Source organism: Pleurodeles waltl, chromosome 9 (genome assembly GCF_031143425.1).
Source record: "Pleurodeles waltl isolate 20211129_DDA chromosome 9, aPleWal1.hap1.20221129, whole genome shotgun sequence".
Lineage (NCBI taxonomy): Eukaryota > Metazoa > Chordata > Amphibia > Caudata > Salamandridae > Pleurodeles > Pleurodeles waltl.
This window is the reverse complement of record NC_090448.1, coordinates 293,133,759-293,154,182: the sequence shown is the minus strand read 5'-3', so window position 1 is coordinate 293,154,182 and position 20,424 is coordinate 293,133,759. Positions and strand designations below refer to the sequence as shown.

Here is a 20,424-nt window from a genome sequence, read left to right as displayed (position 1 = left end):
ACCAAGACCGCACCCAAACCAGGAGCTTGAATCTCCCTTGGTTGCAGAAATGCCCCAGCCTCGCCCTTCATCCCCACAGAGGCTGGCTTTAGAGCATGTCATTAAGGTGGAAGACATTTTCCACAGACACAGATTCCAAAGGCAATACAACGCCAGGACCCTGCGGTCGCCCAGTGGAATCTATTGTAAGCTCAGTATAAACATCATTCCGCCCCTGCTTACGTTCCATAACAAAGCAATTGGTAAAGGCTGCCTTCCCTCGGCTGTTGATCAAGTCACAATTGTAGTCCTACCTTAGCCTGGCTGCCCATCAAAAACATGCTCTTCAGCCGATTTCACATATTAACAGTGAAGTCAAAATTTGCACCAAAATGTTTGCCAGCAGGCTGTTGACCATAATCCCTAACCTCGTTCACCCAGACCAATGCAGGTTTATCCCTCATCGAGAAACAAGATACAGTATCTGTCATGTGCATGTGGCCCTGTGCCGTATCAAGACTTTGGGAGACCCTGCAGCCTTCCTCCATAACTGACTTTGAGAAGGCCTTTGACACGGTCCATTGGTCCTTCTTAGAGGAAACTTTGATTATAATTGGCTTCAGACCATAGTTCCGTGCCTGTGTCAAGGTCTTGTATGCTAGATGGAGAGCCAGGGTGCGCGTTAATGGTGTCTTGTCGCATGAATTCCATTTTGGGCAAAGCACTCATCAGAGATGCCCCTTATCCCTGCTTTTGTTTTCCTTGATCAAAGAACCCCAGCTAACTTGAGTGGGATGCAACACTCCTCAGGTGTGAGGTTTCGGTTGGGGCCTCACACAGGACGATCGCATCGCTCTCTATGTGGATGACATGTTGTTGTTCGTCTCACCCGGATAAAACCGAGTCTAGGGTCCTTCAGATACTGCAGCTCTCCAGTGATGCATCAGGACTGCATGTCAACTGGAACAATTCTCTGTTGGCCCCACTGCAGGGTGACCAATGAGATTAGGGCTGTCAATCTTAAATCCCGATCCACAGTGTTATTTTTCAGTACTTAGGGATACACATCTCTTGGGAGCTGGACCTAACATGGAGTCTGAACTTGTGTCCTGTGACGCATAAGATCCTGATGATATGAAATGCTGAGCTAGCCTCCCCCTTAACATTATGGGCAGAGTCAAGTTTTTCCAGATGATGGTTCTCCCGAAACTCTTATATGTGCTGCTAAATTATCCCTTATTTATCCTACAAGAGGAGTTTGACACCATACAGTCCATGGGACTCAGACTCACCTGGGCCGGCGGCCCTCCCAGTGTGGCCATGGGGAAGTGTACTTGTGCGGCTTACGATGGTGGGCTGGCCATGGCAGATGTGAGGCTCTATTACTGGGCAACTTAACTGCTCCATATCAATAATTGACTATATGGGGGTTGGGATGATCTTGCTTACACGAGTGAACTTGCTCTGTTGGGGTTTGACAAAGTGATGGGCATTTGTTATGGTGCCCCTACCCCCACCCCACTTCCAGAGATTGCACAAGTGGTGTTCCAAACAGGGAGGGTCGCCCTCCAATGTACTGGGTGGCATTGCAAGCTTCCCCCAGAGACTGCACTATGGGAAGGCACGTGGCTGACCCAGGTAGCCACTTTAGAGGGCTTCCGAGGCTTAGACAAAATAGGGATCTGAAAGCTTGGTGATGTCTGGAAGGGGGCCACATGAAGTCCTTTCAAGACCATATGGCAGAATTTCACATGTCGCCCTCCCAGTTCTATTAGTTTCTGAAGCTCAGACACGTTCTCTCCACCTAACAAGTTGTACTTAGCGATGTTTCAGAGTATAGCCACCTAGAATGCAGGCTCCTCATGGGTCAATTTGGTAAAGGGGTGTGTCTCAGAATTATCCATCGCTGGTGGTGCACACCCCCTCAACATTGAACATCCTGAGAGGGAGGTGGAAGAGCTGGGTTGGATAGTTAGATGAAGCTGACTGGAGGGACACTTGTATGATGCCCCCAACATTTATAATGTTCACTAGGCTTTGTTTAGTGCAGTTCAAGTACCTGCACCAGGCATTTATGACACCTTTGCGCCTCTGGTGAGTGGGCCTTTGCAACTCACCTGCATGTTATAGGCGCCAAGATTCGCTAGGGGATTTCTGTCATGTTATTTGGAGTTTCCTTGTCATACAAGCATATTGGGCGGCTCTCAAATGAACTTTCTGCAGTCATAGGGATCCACATTGAATTGCAACCCCAGATTGCTCTGTTGGACATTATGGAAGATGTGGGTGGGCCTTGAGGAGATGGATCACTGGTCAGGTTGGACACCTTACTTGTGAAAAGAGATGTAGCCTGACAATGGACATCCACCACAGCACCTTCCCTAGAGGCACGTAGGAGGGGCATGGGCTGGTGTGGTAAACTTGAGGAAATCATCTACGAAGCAAGAGGATGTCCCAAAAAATTTCAAAAGGTATGGATGGAGAGACTGCCATGGACTGATGGGCTAACTAACTCTTAACATTAGGTTTCTAAGACAACAAGAAACGCTAGCCAAGACTGGTCATGGGGGCATATTGTTGTGTTGGATCAATTTAGTTGTGACTTTGGGTGGAATATGACATTTGCTGTTCTTTTTTGGCATCTAAAATCAATAAAATGTTACTACAAAATGATGGAAGGTATGGGCTTTGTCATTAGCTTAAATGGCAAAGTTGAGTTAGCAGTACTCAAAATGCTCTGCCAGCCAGCAATGGCAGGCTGTGAATCTTGCTTTGCTTTGTCACACTCATGGTCACACAACAAATAATGCAGTATTTGATGGACACTTTATACCAATTGTGGACGTGCCAATCAGACATACACATTTTAAAATTCAGGGCACTGGCCCTGAGCCCTGTTTGGCAGAGTGCAGTTCACTTTCAGAGTTGTGAAAACAGCAGCATCAGTCCAAAACTTTGGGGTGATCATGCAAAACGAGGCATTTCCTTACACTCAACTGTCAACTGTGAAACACTATAGTTTCACAATATCTTTCTGACACTTGATAACCAACACACATATCTCAACAAAGCAACAACAAGGAAAACTGCTTGTTCTCATAGTTATATCCAACACTCTATCCCACCTAAGCCCACCTCCATCCAATCATACCTACTTGATAGACATGTAAGTCCAACCCCCCTCGAACACTCTCTTCCCCTACTCAGACATCCATCTCTGAAAGCAAGCACTTTTCTGACTCCCTCCAAGCTTTTCTGCACTCATATTTGCAATGATCCTGCCCCACTCCGACACATAAAATTGTTAAACCTGTTTACCAGCACCCTTGTCAAACCTTTAACACAAATTATTTCCCCTAAAATGTATAGTTTGAAAGCCAAAATTAGTGAACTCCTATGCAAATACCCAGTACAAACATGCCTTGAGCATACTATCCACTGCTCTTGACAATGCTAAATCATCATGCTTCCAAACTCTTACTATCTCACTCCAACCTAGGCCTCTATGAATTACAGATATTGCCAGCAGCATATTCTCTCCTTCATGCCTGCACATCATCATAACAACCGTGACAGCAAATGTTTTGGCCATGGACTTCTCCTCAAAGATTGTTACTATTGGAAGCACCCTTGCTACTCTGCTAACAATCTCTGTTACTACCCTCCTACACACCGTTCACACCATAGAGACATTCATCAAAGCTTCCAGAGTTTGACACATAGGCCTGAAGTTAACTCACACCAGTAATCAACACCTCCAACTCAACTTTTCAACATTTAACCCTTTCAGCCCTCAGATTAACAAAACTCCTTTAAATTATGTTCCTACACACACAGCTTTACAGAAACAGTTCTCAATGTGGCTCACTTCACCACCACTGCACATCACAATAGACTATCTTCCATCCTCGCATCCCTAGGCCTGGCTGTGCCTGCAACATTGTTAATCACACTCCTAAACTGAATAACTAGACATTAATATCTAGGCACACAAGAGGTTTGCCTTGTGACTCTCTGAATGCTTTTACATTGTTATTTTGTAGTGAGACCCTCACCAAAATAACAAGACTGCTCAGTTTTTAGTTGCAGTATTACCAAGTATTGTTGACTTAGTCCGATCCCAAACCATGACGCAGCTGTTGGCCTAATCCTTCCGGCCAGCTAGCAGCATCTCCCAGATACCATAAATAAAAGTGATTTGTGGCAGCCCGTCGCATGATACTCTTTGACTCCTCGGGGAAGATGTGGTGGAAACGGATCGTGCCCCATTCTCACTGCTACAAAAGTCTCATATATGTAATGACAAGCAGAAGCATATCTTGCTTCAATAGGATTTATTGAAGCAAATGCATCCTACGTAAAAAGGCATGAAGTGCAATTATAAGGATGATGAAACCAGACACTATTACAACGGTGACCAAGAAAGTGAAGCATAGAAACAGTCCCACCATATTTGTCACAATAGCATTACCAATATTTCTACACACACTACTAAGATTCCTATATGAAAGCAAGTAGTAGTGTTAGCCCTAATCCACCTATCTAGTCCTGGCAGTGTAGCACAAGCCCCATACATGTGTTGAAGGTAAAGGAGAGGTCCGTTAGTCTGCTGGAAATCCTCCTCCACGAAGCACCAAGTTTCTGCTGACAGTGCAAAGGCGATGGGCAGCATAAGATGGCGATCTGACTGGAATATCCCCACTAAGAATACTAAGGCAGACTGATGCTTTATAATAAACATTGTATTATTCTAGGATTTTCCCTGATGTGACAACACATCCGTTTCAATTTAAATTAGACACTGTACTCTCTGGACTTGCAATACCAAGTAGCCTACCATATTTAGCCTTGATGTGAGCACAGAATGAAATGTTGTCAAAGCAATGAATAACAAAGTTCTGCAGAGAATGAAAATAGATAAGAATAATAAAACATCACCACTAAAATTATGCCTTACTAAAATAATACATGGAATAAAATGCCAAGTGACTCTGTCAAGGGTCACAGGCCTCATACCTAAACTAAATAGGCAAAAATAAGTGTCTAACGACTAACCTCACAACAGTTTGGACTTCAAGGAACTCTGCACCCAGCACATCCACTGTGGGCATACCAGAGGTCTCTCTGCTTCCCTTGCCTTTGTTTTTCTCACTTTACATCACCTTTTACAATGAGATGCTCACCTGTAATGAATTCTAATCTCATGACTTTGTCGACAACACACAGATCTAGAAACCTTGATGTTCTACTAAACCTATCCATAAGGAATAAGAATGGAAACCTTCATCACAAGCACAACAACACAACCACAGCATACTTTCACTAAACATATGCGAGATCTGCTCAATAGTGCCGTTCCATATTTTCAAAACAGTTATCTTCCTAAATTTCAGTAGCCTGGATTGCTGTACTAAATTCTGAATGACTCTCAGTTATGACTAGGAACCACTGGAGAAGACTGCAATCTCTGAAACCTGATCTCATTATAATGTACCTTGTCACATTCTAACCTCAGCATACCATCACTAAGCCTACCAACAAGCAAAAAGACTGTACAAACTAATTGCATTAGCGTTCAAACCAGTAAATGTCTAGCCTCTAAATACCTCTGGGGCACCTCAACTTAGAACCTAAGATCCACCAATCACAACCTTCTAGCTGTTACAAAACCACCATGTGTTGCTCAAAATTTCTGGCTTTTTACCTTCGTTGCTGCAAACACTGGAACTTTCTCCCACCCAACATTAGGATCATTCTCACTCCAAGAGTTCAAAATACCACTGAAAGGTAATTTGCAACAACATTAAGGAATTGAAGGATGAATGATCGGTCTGATGATGGACACCTATGCTGGAAATATGTACAATTCATTTGTGCACGTTCTGATAGCTATTAATTGCATTTGTTTCTGATGTATGTACAGTGCAGGCATTTATGTACTTTTAACTAATAGATTTATGTTTGCATCCACCATAGAGACTCAAACCAGATAATTCTCTTGTGTTAAATACCATTCATCAGTCTCTTATGTACACTTCAGTTTGATGCTATGCATTACATCTCTGATAGGAACATAATTGCTGGCAATCATTGTATAATAGACTTAATGTACAAAGGTTAGTAGTCATTGTTCTGTATCGATACGGGTAGGTTGTCAGTCATACTGATGTGTTAAATAGTCGTAGTTGTCCAAATAATGATTGGAATGTGTATGTTCCAGTCACACTCAAGTGCGCTTGGTATCCATAAAGTGCTTTGTATTAGTCTATCCCTTTTTGTGAATAGATTAACTATGGTGGCTACCTAAATTAAGGAACACGAAAATTGACAGATTTTCAAAAGTATTGTGTTGTGTACTGTGTATTGTGTTTGTCAGTAAGGACTTGCTTTCTGCTTTTGTCCTGCAGTGTGGACCTTCCACAAGCTGTGAAATGGACTGTGATGTCAACAGTGAGGTAAGCATGTTTCCTTCTATCAATCATACCTTCATATCCATACTAGGAATTTCTCAATATCACCTATCTTATTTCACTTTGTAGGAGTGTATTAAATTCACCACAAGGTTTTTACCACAGATTCCCCCTTCTGGATCCTCTCCTCTTCTGTGTATTTGTTCGGGTGTTTGTTACTGGACAGATGAATAGGTCGATGGCAGTGCTTACTTTCTAAAAAAAACATAAATAAATAAGACAAAGAATAGTAGGTACATGGTCCAAAAGTTTTATTAGTATGCTACTGCAGGCATTGCAGAATGCTTGGGTTGCTGAATACCTAGGTTGCCTTATCTTCATTCCACCTAATGCATTTCTCCCACCATGTTACCCTTTTATCTCACTGTTGTAGATTCTTTGTAAATCCTATTTTCTTTATTTGTCACTATTTTACTATCTCTGTTTTTCTCCTTTTCTGCCTTAAAATAAATCCTGGTCCCAAAAATGAGTTCCTGTGCCTACCATCTGTACAAACGTAGCACTGATAGAGAGTGCTTGCAACACTTTTCATGCCCACTGCCAGTGTGGTGAAATATATTGCTGTCTAGCTTGCAAAGTCTATTTTAGTTAATTGTAGCACATCACTCATGCATGCAACCATCCGCAGAGCCCAAGACAGTACCAGTCACATATAGCATATTGGTAATGTGCGTGTTAATTGTTAGTACAGATCAAATTCCTCATGGACACATGAATACAGCTGAATGTGAACTGGTGAATACTGGTAAAATGAGGGAAATAACACCAGTCAAACTTGCAATTGAAATGGTCTTTCATGACTGAGCATATATAACTCATTGCTAAACCTGATTTGTACATGGACATAAAAAAGGAAATGGAATCTACATCCAACATTGTTTGTGGATCAAATATGTTATAAGGCATTTTAATGCAATTTATAGTCCAAGTAATGCGATAAGACTTCAGCTCAACAACATAACAGATGTATTTCTACCTAGGTAATAAAATCAGTACAAACATTTGGCGGATGGATAGTACTGATACGACAGAAAAAACGTTTCGCAGAAATTGTTTCCCTGAATAGGGTACACTAATGTTTCACTTTCAGACATTACCATGTCATACTTATGTTGGGACAGAGAAAGGTTATGCACCCTTGTCCAGGTTCATCATAGCAAGCTGTACATTTTTGACTCCTCCCTCAGCACATGTGATAATTATGTTGGGTACAAATTGAGACCCAGAGCAGGTTTCTTTGGTCTGGAGGAGCATACAATGTACAACCTGCTTAACAAGTGGGAATATGGTTAGCTCGCCAGGCTGTAAAGGACTGAGGGGGTCATTCTGACTCCCGCCGGGCGCGGTCACCGCGCGCCCGGCGGGAGCCGCCAAAATACCGTACCGCGGTCGGAAGACCGCGGTGGGTATTTTGAGGTTTCCCCTGGGCTGGCGGGCGGCCTCCAAGGGGAAAACGTCCTTCCCACGATGAAGCCGGCTCGTAATCGAGCCGGCGGAGTGGGAAGGTGCGACGGGTGCTACTGCACCCGTCGCATATTTCACTGTCTGCTAAGCAGACAGTGAAATACAAGCGGGGCCCTCTTACAGGGGCCCCGCGACACCCCCTACCGCCATCCTGTTCCTGGCGGGCGAACCGCCAGGAACAGGATGGCTGTAGGGGGTGTCAGAATCCCCTCGGCGGCGCAGCAAGCTGCGCCGCCTTGGAGGATTCCAACGGGCAGTGGTAAACCGGCGGGAGACCGCCGGTTTACCATTTCTGACCGCGGCTGAACCGCTGCGGTCAGAATGCCCTCGGGAGCACCGCCAGCCTGTTGGCGGTGCTCCCGTGGTCGGTGGCCCTGGCGGCCACCGGCCACCAGGGTCAGAATGACCCCCTGAGTGTGTTGGCATGAAAACGGTTTATAATGCAAGGCAGACCTTTGTATCTGTCAGTGCCAGAGTGTTGGAGCCTGTTCTCTCACCCCTTTGTAGGGTCGAGCCTGTGTTGCATGCGCTCTGGCATGCGTATTGCTAGTGTGACGCTTTAGGTATTAGAAAAGGGCTCGGAGCCCCGTCGACGTCACGTCAGTGTCTTTCATTGGCAAGTTGGCTTGCCTGTTAGAATCCACTTCTTTTGATTACTGGAAGGCACGCATACGTCATGCCTTTTCCAGTGGTTAGCCCTCCTCAAGCGCAGCGACCAAGTACAAAAAATATGGGTTTGTGGACTACTTTTTCTCTATTTTCACAGCGCGATCTCGCTGGGCAGAAGTTGAGCGCTTCGCATACTATCAACCTTGTTACACAGTTAATTGCACTTTTGCCGGTTACGTTCATAATTGCACTTTTGCCGATAGGTATTATTACGTGTGAACTGTAGCAGTGCGGTCCCGCTGTTTTTTTTCTTTTAATGCAAGAAAAATCTGGTTGGGAGTTTACAACTGTGAACAGCTGTAACTCCGACAAATGCGAGACCCTAGTGCATTGCAAATGCTTGTTTAAATTGGTCTGCTAGTCCTGCAAAGAAGTTCTTTGCTCAGCCATGTTAGGCATGGATGTTGCATTTGCATACCTTGATACATGTGTATAGGATGCATGAATGGAGCATCTGAGACAGAGGAGACCATACCCACACTGGAATGTTACATTTGTCAAGTAGTGTCTAAATTGGAGGGCTTAAAAGAGCCCACACAACAGATGAGAATTGCAGGGCTACTACAGGCATTCTAGGGATCCTTTGTAGTGGGGCATACAGTTAGGTTTGAAGGTGATGAGTCAGGGACCATTTTGATGCCAGGGCGTGTCTCTTGCCTTTTTCTGTCCTATTGTACAATGGAAGAACCCCACAGATTAACAAGTAGATAGGTGTGACAGCATTCCTTTCTTCTGTACCTCTGTTTTGTGTCTCTTCCAGCAGGAGAATCCCAGCTGTACCCCTCCTTCCTGCCAGCACCTTGTAACAAAGACCTTGGCTTCACCAACTTGAGTGGAATAAGCAATAGTAACAATACTGTTCAGAATCAGTCTCAGGGCTGACAATTAGAATACATAATTATTGTCTGTAATGTTAGTATAAAGATGCACCAGAAACTTCTAGTCTGAGTGCCAAGATTTCCATTGCAACACCTCAGTACCATGTAGCCACTCAGTGCCTAAAGAAAGTTGACTTTAGTCCTTGTTTCCCCTCAAAAATAAGCTGGAATGTTGGAGGCGAATCGCATTGATGGAGTGGTATACAATGGGATCTAAATACTCACTAAGGTTGGCACCTAGCTTGTTTGAGTAGTGAGTTTTGTGTTTGGGAATGGGGAATGGGGAATGTCCAAAGCCTCAAGACTCTCAGAGCTGTGAACTCCATGACCCACCCTTTTCTTCAGTGGGTAATGCTGCTGTCTACACTCACCTAAAACACAGTGCTGGCACCATAAACACTGCATGTACTTCATTCACCTCGGCCACGATGAGGTAACCACCAACTGTGTTCCATAAGCCATATAGTTCACACCATGTTGAGCTGTGTTGCCCCACTATAATGTCAAAAAAGCACCGGCACTGCCTGCCCTATCGAACAATCAAACGGAAAACAAAAGATGATGTGCTGCCCAAAGAATCCAGTAACTGGGCCCGAATTCCATACCAACAGGAAGTGAGGAATCACCAGAAATGATCCACAAACGAGCCAGTTGTTCTCCATAGACTGACCAAATTCCACAGCCCTACCAAGGGGAACTCTACAGACTAATCAACTTATGAGGTTGTCCCACTAGAACAGGCTAACGTCTTTCTACGTAACCACTAAAGGGTATTAGTAATGCACAGCTTAATTTATTTATTTTGAAACATAATGTACAATATTACATTGTTTGTGGTTTAAATAAAGTACATTTTGATTCCAAAGTTCATCGTAGCCAGCTGTACATTCGGACCGCCTGGAGTGCGGCGGTCCAACCACTGCTGCAGCATTGACGGTCCTAAGACCACCAGTGTCGTAATCAGGCCCTAAGTGTCTAACGCCACACCAATTCCTTGATTAAGCCTTGAACTGTGTAATCTTGATGCACTGAGGGACGACTGCAAAAGCAATTTCTTTGGTGTTCTGTTGTGGGCTCAGTAGTGAGATTAGGCCTCAGAACATCAGTGGAAAAAGGCTCTGGCTGCCACAGTCTTTGCCCAGTAGCCACTGGTTGCCCATGGACTCCTGAAAAAAGTCTCCACACAGAAAATACCTTTATTTTTGTGTCTATTGGGTAACTATGCTGTCTCCATCAAACAACTGGCAAATAATGTTTAACTTAATTTAAGAGTATCTTGACTCACAAGTAGCTTAAACCTACATGTTGAACACTTTTTCAAAATTAGACACTTCCAAAATTGAGTCACAATTTTCTGCATATTGGAGATGAGAAGTGATTACTGGCACACGTCATGATATTAAACCTCATGGAATGTGTGTCGTGCTTTAACCAAAATCCTTAGTGTGCATTCCTTTCGAACTCCACTCTGACTCTGTTCATAGTCCACATTATGGCAACAGTTACAGCATTATAGTTGTCATCCCAAATTCCTTAGCAAAATAAGTCATAGTCTGTGGTCAGAGGTTTAGTAATAAGATCCAAGTTTAGAATTGTTTCACGCAAAACTGATTTGCTTGTGCGCCATCTCCTTTTATGTGCTGTATGTTGGTGGCAAAACAGCCAAATGAGGGCAGATGTTTACACTGATTACCTCGGGGGCAGTGCACCAGTGCAGGGGCTTATATACTCTGGTCTAGTTGCAAGAGCAATCCATGACTGTTTTTCTGTGAAGCCTGTGGAAGAACACAAATTCTTTCTTCAAGGGTGCAACATGTCTCTCTCTCTCTCTTTCTCTTTTTAGCCTCTGTGTAGTTCTCTCTCTCTCTCTCTCTCTGTCTCCCTCTTTATCTTCCTCATACAAACACACTCCTATTTTCTGATGTTCTCTTTTTGATTTTGTAGTTTTTGTTCTTTAACGTAGCTGATGCCTGTGTCGAGGTTCTCAGTTTTAAATGATGAACGCGTGAAGTTTCTCTTTCGAAATTCTCCATGACAAACGTTGTTAACACGAATTAAAATTCAGGTTTTCTCCTCATTCTAGCACCCCTGTTCAGTTAAATCCGAAATACTTTCTAGTACCTTTTGGATAATTTTTAATGCATCCATTTTCCTTGTAAATTTTGCTAATTAAAGCACGATTAAACGGCATTTGCATTGCCCTCTAAGAGCTTTTTGTTGTAATTGTGTATTAGCAGGTTAAGACTGAAGGGAAGGCTGCAATAATGATGAATATCAGAAGGGGCATTTGGTGTATTAAATATAAACTGATTTTTTTGAGGCAACCAAATGGCATTTAGTCACCAAAATTGTTCTGTTCCATAACCAGCAAGGTAAATGCACATGGGCCTGATCTGGGTTACTCACTCAAAGGTATATTAGGTGTCAGACTCAAATGACCCTTTAATAGTAAGCAGTTTTTTTCATTCCACCATGAACTCTTACATATGGTATTAGTATTAAAATTGATAGCACATTCACTTTCTTGGATTTTCATCTAGGACTCTGGGATTTTCTTCAAAATACATTTAGGGCATCTTTAATGTATAGTTTGGATTTCTGAGCTTTGTTACTTTTTGCCTGCATGAAAAAGTACGTTATTGATTCCCAAGTTTTTCTGATTAGAACTGAACCGTAATGAAAAAGGTGCCCATTATTTACAGGGTGCAAAAATTCCGACCTTAGCATGGGGCGATTGATTATTATGAATGGTCTGCCTTATTTATTCCTGCCAGGGACTCATGTGAATATAACATTGGTTTAACATTCTTTGTAGCTGCTGGCCCATATTACTAATAAATCGGGTCTGCAGCACTGCATGACAGTCCGCAGTTCTGCATTGTGACAAATGATGAAAAATTAGTGTGCCATCTTTACTGAGTCTCGCACCTATGACACAATCAGCTATGCTTGTGCAAAAAATGCACTGCGAGGACGAGACAGTGGGTTCTGACATTACTTTTGGGCTTTTTTTCCTTTGTTTTAAGCGGCGCGATCTCGACTCGAAGGTGTGAGTCCTTTCCATGAACACCAGCTACATTACACAAGGACACATTTTTTTTTTTTTTAGACATGTAGAGATTAAGGGCCTCATTACGAGCCTGGTGGTCTACTGACCGCCAGACTTGCGGTGGCGGTCAGACCGCTGCCTTGGTAGTAGGCGGACCTTCACCAAGGCAGCGGTCTGAGCGCCACATTATGACCGCAGTGGTCATGCCGTTGTCGGACCGCCAGCACCACCAGGATTAGTCGTCCCAGTGGTCATGGCGTTCTTAATCCTCCAGGGCAGCACTTCAAGCAGCGCTGCCCTGGGTTTACAACCCCCTTCTCTGCCAGCGGTTTCTTGGCGGTAACACTGCCATGAAAAGGCTGGCAGAGTACGGGTGCAGGGGGGCCCTGAACTGCCCAGGCACTTGGCATGGGCAATGCAGGGGCCACTCTGGCAAGCACCATCGCAATGTTCACTGTCTGCTTTGCGGAACTAAGGTTCCGCCCGGTGACCCAGCGGGGAAACTCGTAATTGGCCGATCAGGGAGGTAGCCACAATGGCGGCAACTTCCCAGTCGGAATTTCGGAAGACGGGCTTTTCTGGTTGCCAAAATCGTAAGGCCCTAAGTCATTTGCCCAGAATCACAGAGAGCCGACGCAGAGACTAGAACCTGGTTCCCTATTTCCAATGGGGGCAGCTCTAGCCATTATGCCACATACCCTGTAATAGATGTTTACCCTCCAATATAAATTTCAACAAAATGACACCGGCCAATTTTGTGGGCTACTATATCCCCTCCAGATTCTTTTTAATTTCAGTGTTGTAAACACCTCTGACTCTACTCCTCCGCTGTTTTTTAAATGAATGTACTGGGTCACATAGCTTTATGTGTGATGAGTAAGCTGTCCCAAATCTGAGACCTATCTAAGGAAGCTTTTTGACAACAACTTAATGCCAGTTCTGTGGAATATAGAACTCGCACCGATAATGTGCAAGCAATTAGAACTACTTCTTGAATCAATTATGCTCCTTCTAAATAAGACATGCAAGGCCAAATAATGCAAAACCCCTGCAAAATGGTGTGCATTCTGAATATCGAAGCCAACATATCGAGAGAGGCAAATTTCAAGGACAAAATATAGACTCCAAAACTTCGAAAGGTAATCAAGTATAGATTGTCTATACCTAACACAAGGTATATGTACATTCACTATACATATGTCATTATGGTACACTGATGTGGAGTTAGGAATAGTAAGTCTGTACTTACTCTATATGCACTTACCTTTTGATATTTCGATTTTCTATATTCTGACCATGATATTTACAGTTTCAAAATAAAGTAGTAGGATTCTGCAAAATAATGGGTGGGTTTCATGTGTTGAATTTAGTCTCGCCATGTCATGGACATGCAAAGTCCTGGGACTGTACGCAGGGTCGATCTGGACCCACCTTCTGCATTGAAGATGTTTGCATGATATAACTACTACTAATCTAGGGCCAACCAGCAATTGTTCCTCTGTTCGATAAGGGGCAGTAGATCAGTCTTTGTTTTCTAGTCCGACAGCAGAATAGTTACACCATTTTCACAACTTGGAGTAATTTCTTCATTTAACATTTTTGAGCACTCTGCATTTTTCCACTTTGCTTCTTGTCTCCGAGAGAATAGAATTCCCTTGTGATTCCCTTGTAAAAGAAAGCAGTAGATAACATTTTAATTATTTACTCATGTATATGTAGTTTCTTGAAGCAGAATGCATCTTCGGCAATCATTTAATTTTGTACATGTCAAATAATTAGTGTATTTTTTCTATCAATGCTCACTTTGCCAAATCTTAGCTAACAATCCTCGCCAATGGCATTGAGATTTACAGTTATAAAAAAAATGGGGAATAATTCCTGAAGCTTTCACTATACCACCAGATTGATTGATTCACATTTTTCAAACATTTTTTGTGGTTCGCAGACATGGGCACAACGGAATCTATTACTTTCATACTTGACCTACGCCCAATGTGGTTGCCACGCAGCCGTGGAAGAGATATCGGGTGTCTGAGGTAGACTGAAGAGCGTTCTGGTTGCCGAGTTTTTAAGACATTATGTTCGAAATCTCAGCTTCATCCTCGACTCCGCCCTCACCATGTCCAAACAGGTCAACGCAGTTTCATCCTCCTGTTTTAACACCCTCCGTATGCTCCGCAGGATCTTCAAGTGGATTCCAACAGGAACCAGAAAGACGGTAACCCAAGCCCTCGTCAGTAGCAGACTCGACTACGGCAATGCACTCTACACAGGCATCCCAACAAAAGACATCAAACGACGGCAACGCATCCAGAACGCATCCGCCTGCCTGATCCTCGACATACCCCGCCGATGTCACATCTCCCCTCACCTGAGGGACCTCCACTGGCTCCCCGTGGACAAGAGGATCACCTTTAAACTTCTCACCCACGCACACAAGGCTCTACACGACACCGGACCCACCTGCCTGAACACCAGACTCAACTTCTACGTTCCCTCGCGTCAACTACGCTCTGCCAACCTTGCCCTCGCCATCGTCCCCCGAATCCAGCGCAAGACCTCTGGCGGCAGATCCTTCTCCTACCTCGCCGCCAAGACCTGGAACGCACTCCCGACCTCACTACGCCAGACCCAGGACCTCCTCACCTTCAGGAGACTCCTCAAGACATGGCTCTTCGAACGATAGCAGCACCACCACCCCTAGCGCCTCGAAACCCTAACGGGTACATAGCGCGCTTTATAAATTATTGATTGATTGATTGATTGATTAACATTGACTTGGGAAGTGATAGCCAATAAGGAGTTACTCTAGTCTATTTTGAGACAATTGTTCTCTGGCTGTGGAAACCGTATTTACAGTGATGTGTCTGCTGCACCAAACGTTAAATGACCTAGAGACGATCTCCCCAGAAATTCAAATATATTCTAGGAGGTGATAATTTAGTAATTTATTCCATAACTCTTGGAATTACCTTATGCTCTGTCAGTGCTTAATTTCTAAATAAAAACGTGCCGGTGCTCAAAGCCCTACTGTTAAACACGCGGCTGCTGCAATTAAATGTGCGAACACAGAATACTGAGGCAGAATAACCCTGAAGCCATCTCGGGCTTCTTCCTTCCATTTACAGCCACTCTCTGCCCCTTCAGCTCACTCTTGAAACTTTATGCTATCTCCCTTTGTGACACTTTTTCGATTTTTCTCTCTTCCTCCGTCTTTCCCACATGTGTCTTTTGCTCGCAGCAAATGCTTGAGGCAGAAAAATAAGCGCCGGCCCTCAAAAATAAGTGCCGGTGCTCAGCACTGGAAACAACAAGCACAAATTAAGTACTGTGCTCTGTTTATCAAGCATGTTTTCAGTGAACTTGCTTTATATGTTTCTATTTTACAGGCACTGTTTTGTATTATGTTATTTTGAGTAAACTATTATTGCTACAGAACATAAAAATTGTAAATATTTGAGATTTGTTAATATGATGTGGTTGTCAGATGAGATGTTTTTTTTAGAGTAAGTTCAATCAAAGAGGTTCACCCCAGTATCACTTAATGACAAACACAGTTTTACACTTTATTACACTGTCACACACCACCTCTCTCACTCTCCATCATTCTCTGGGTTTGTGATTATCTTTTGCAGGATCTTCTCTGTTTCCTCATCGATGATGGTGGCTTCCTGGTACTGTCCAACCAGCTTCGACACTGGAACATGGTAATATACAGGAAGGCACTGGGTGGGCGTGTGGTCAGCCAAATGTGAAAGAGCGGTGGCAAAGTGGAGTGTCCTTGTTATTTACTATGTTGTGCTAGGAGGAGGGTATGATGTTATAATGATGTTCCAAAATGTGAAAACTCTACAAGGTATACCATAGGATCCCAAAGATACTTGGCTAAGGGATCAGCTGTACAGTAAGAAACGCATATGTAGGTTTATTGATGCTACTGGAACACTCTTGGTCCAAGTTCCTTTTCCTGGACCTGATACTTGTGTGGGGTTTTGACTCAACCACAACCACAACTCTTTCTCTTCTATTTTCTGCAATACAGTTGGTTAAGCCATAAGAACAGGAGAGAAAGGTCCTCTTCATTTTATACAGTTATCAGAGTGCCTGTACCTAGAGCACTCTCATTCTGAGTAATAGATTAGCTCTGGTAGTTTCAACATGCTCAACCTTAGGATAATATAGATTTCTGCTAAAGTACAGCTAGAGAGATTGGTGCACATTTAGCTGCAGGGACTATGTCTATTCATAGGCTTTCAGTCTGACAGTTCATGGAACAGCAATGGATTACTTCAGCATCTTGAAATACAGAAATCAGGGTTAGTGATAATTGTTTGAAACAGACATACTGAGGTATTATGACTTACACCTTGAAGGTAGGTTTAAAAATGAAAGTACCATGATAATTAGAGTTATGCATCTTTATCCTGTGGCGATTCCCGGTTTATCGATCATTCCTCCTCCAGATATTTCCCCAGCTTGCAGATGGGGAAATGCCAAGGGATAAATTGGAGGAATGCAGTATTCCTACGGGAGCTGTCATTCAGCCGATAACGCCTTTACTGGCTGAATCAGGAATTCCACTTAGTTGCAAATGGGGGGTCTCCTTGGAGCTGCCACGCTACAGCTATATCCAGGGGCAAGCTTTGATTTTTAACAAGAAACATGAAGGTTGAATTGTTCTTTGTTTATCAAAGCTTGCATTGTAGGGTCGCATCTCTTCTCTGAACTCCCGGATGCCATGTCCACTGCCCTACTCTTGAACGCTTCCTTAAAAATCATTGATAATTAGCATAAATACTAAGAACCAGACAAACAGAACACATGCATATCTTCACTAAGATTTTTTCATGACAATATTCCACATATTTAAAGACTACTAATGTGTCTCTCCAATGAGATTTGATCCCTGTGGTGTTAATTCAAATTTTACAGGATCCAGCAAATGTTGTTAGGGCCTTGTCTTGCCAAACTGGATGACACACACAACGAGGAAGATCATTTTGACCTCGATATAATATTTTTAGCCTCTATTATTAACATAGGCTAAGATAACCCTAAAACTATGCATGCTAAACCTTACATGCTGAATATAGCAAAGTAAAGCAAACCTATTGCAAACAACATTGTGCCTAAAATCCAGAAGGGGAAGACATTGTGAGAACATTGACTTTAGACCCACTGGCCGGTGGGCACTGTGGTGTCTATTGTCAACAAAGACCTCATTCAAGGAGAATGTCATTCATTCATTCAATGAAGAATTTTCTGATGCGTTGACCTTCTTCAGCCCCTATACAATCATACATGTGTTCCTTCTGAACCTACTGCACAAGAAGGAAGGGTTAACAGGTACAGCCTTAGAACAGATTTGTCTTTTCTTCATCCACCCTTGTGATGGCTTTGTGTGCTAAACGATCTGTTCTGATGTCTGCTGTGATCAGTAAATCAGAAGATAAGAGTTCAGGCAGGGCTAACTTAGGGACTGATTTAGAGTTTGGTAGACGGGTTACTCTGTCACAAAAATGACGGAAATCTCGTCAGCTGTAAAACAATCCCATTATATCCTATGGGAATCGTAATACGGCAGACAGGATATCCATCACGTTTGTGACAGAGTAACCCATCCACCAAACTCTAAAGCATGCCCTTAGTGCCCATCTATTTGGTTAAAACCCAGGTCAGTCAGGTCTGACTGGATTATGGTATTGCTTCTGGACAGTCATGTTCAAGAAGCCATAATATAAAATTGTGCTTTATTGGGTACAAATACGAGAAGCTGGTTTCAAGTGGTGCAGATGTAAGTACACTCCTATGCATCTGCCAGCACAGGGGACTCAAGCAAGCCATGTGAAATTTGAGGAACTGCAAATCATAATTTTCTTTTCATAGAGCAAAGACTTCAGTACTCAGGCAAGCTAGGACTTGGCTCTCAATGTTGCTGCTGGCGCAGTTGTACCATTGCCCTGACAAAAAGGGGCCTACTGAATCTCCAGTACTGCTATATTGTATTCTCCATACAACAGTTAGGGGGCATTTTAAATGCTTGCACTAGGGCCTGTGACAACTTTGCTATGTTTACTACAGGTAAGTGTTAGATATGGTGATATACAGAGTCACTAATTGAACAGGTACATAGTCCCCTCTTGGACCCAGCCACCTTTCTACATCTGGGTTTACCCAGAACTAATGCACTGAGCTCTGTAAATCAATGGGCCAAATCTGACAGGCTATTTCCCTGATAAAATGGGCAAACACCAGTACTGATGTAAGAAACTCTGGGCCTCTATCACAATTTGGACAAATTTGACAATCTAAAACGCAATTACTAAAGGCAAAAATACTTTTTTGGTCTCAAAAAAGCACGTTACCTTAGTACTCCCTGGCACTGAAGGGAACTACTTTGTGTGTGTGTGTGTTCTCTTTGTGAAAGGGCAACATGCCGTAAGTCATAATGAAGTCAGCCAATGGCTGAATGTGGTTGACACAATGCTCCTTTATGCATGCTCGAGTGGGTTAGAGAAAAATGTGAATGACACAACCACAAACAAATGGCTGAAGTGTGCCTTAAAACCCCTATAAGTAATTAAGTCATTGGTGTTGGCTGGGGGCAGAACTACGAGCCCCAGGGTGACTCACAGCAGGAGCCGCAGGAGGGCTGTGAGTTCACGCCTGGAGGTGCCATAGACCAACGTTACCGGCCCTGCTGGGCGGGGCGCACTTGGTGTTGGCTGGGGGCAGAGCCTCAGGGTGACTTACAGTAGGAGCCTCTGGAGTGCTGTGAGTTTGCACCTGGAAGCACCATAAAACAACATTATTGGCCCACTGCATGTGATGTACTTGGTGTTGGCTGGGGCAGGACTATGAGCCCCAGTGTGACTCACGGCAGGAGCCGCAGGAGGGCTGTGAGTTCACATCTGGAGGCACAATAAAGTAATGATACCAGCCTGCTGTGCAGGATGCACTTGTTGTTGGCTGGGGGCAGGGCTACGAGCCACAGGGTCACTCATGGCAGGAGCCGCAGGAGGGCTTTGAGTTTGAGCCTGGTGGCGCCATAAAGCAACGGTATCGGCCCGCTGCACAGTATGCACTTGGTGTTGGTTGGGGGCAGGACTACGAGCCCCAGGATGACTTGTGGGAGAAGCCACAGGAGGGCTGTGAGTTCGCACCTAGAGGTGCCATAAAGCAACGTTACCGGCCCGCTGCATGGGACGCACTTGGTGTTGGCTGGGGACAGGACTACGAGCTACATGGTGACTCGCGGCAGGAGTCGCAGGAGGGCTGTTAGTTCACGCCTGGAGGCACCATAAAGCAATGTTGCTGGGCCTGCTGCACGGGACGGGCCCGGGCGAAGACCAGCTGGGCTGGGCCACCTCCTTTTTTGATGTTTTTTCATTTATTTTCTCTTTTTGCTGCCCCACCAATCAGGAACGACATTCTATTTTGCTTGTTTTGTGTTTGGAGTTAAGTAAGCTCAGTTATTGACTTTAGTCATTTTGTGGAAACGGGGAAACGGAAATTGCCAGCTGGGCAGAATTAATCACACACGCCTACCCCAACATCCATGAATGTTTTTTTTGCAACATCAGGTGGAGATTATTAGTAAAGAGATAGAATTGGCAGAACGCCACCTATCTCTGTCTTCTTCCCCCCCACCCTGCTGCTGATCTCTCTGAGGGGTTGTCTTCTGCACCAGCTCTATGGGGAATATGTACTTTTCTTTGGATATTAATACAGAGGGGACAATCTAATAACACAGGAGTACGAAAAAACAGATATACCCTTGGAACCTGAAATTTTGGTGGTCTCTGCTAAACAGGGTGAACCCATGCTAGGGAAAAGGAAAGGGTGGAGGTTGGTGGCAGGTCTAAACGCTCATGTATGAGCATTGTGTCAACTTCATCTCCATATGATGAACCGG

At 43.9% G+C, this 20,424-nt stretch overlaps 1 protein-coding gene across 2 annotated transcripts in view; it reads left to right on the top strand.

Moving 5' to 3' along the window:
* The window catches only part of CACNA2D2 (calcium voltage-gated channel auxiliary subunit alpha2delta 2), a 1,401,889-nt gene that overhangs the window by 1,326,546 nt on the left and 54,919 nt on the right, over positions 1 to 20,424 (top strand). For both annotated transcript variants that reach the window (XM_069206762.1, XM_069206763.1), the window contains 2 exons: positions 6,387 to 6,434; positions 16,145 to 16,216. In XM_069206762.1, the coding sequence (XP_069062863.1) occupies positions 6,387 to 6,434; positions 16,145 to 16,216 (120 nt within the window). The remainder of the gene's footprint in view (positions 1 to 6,386; positions 6,435 to 16,144; positions 16,217 to 20,424) is intronic.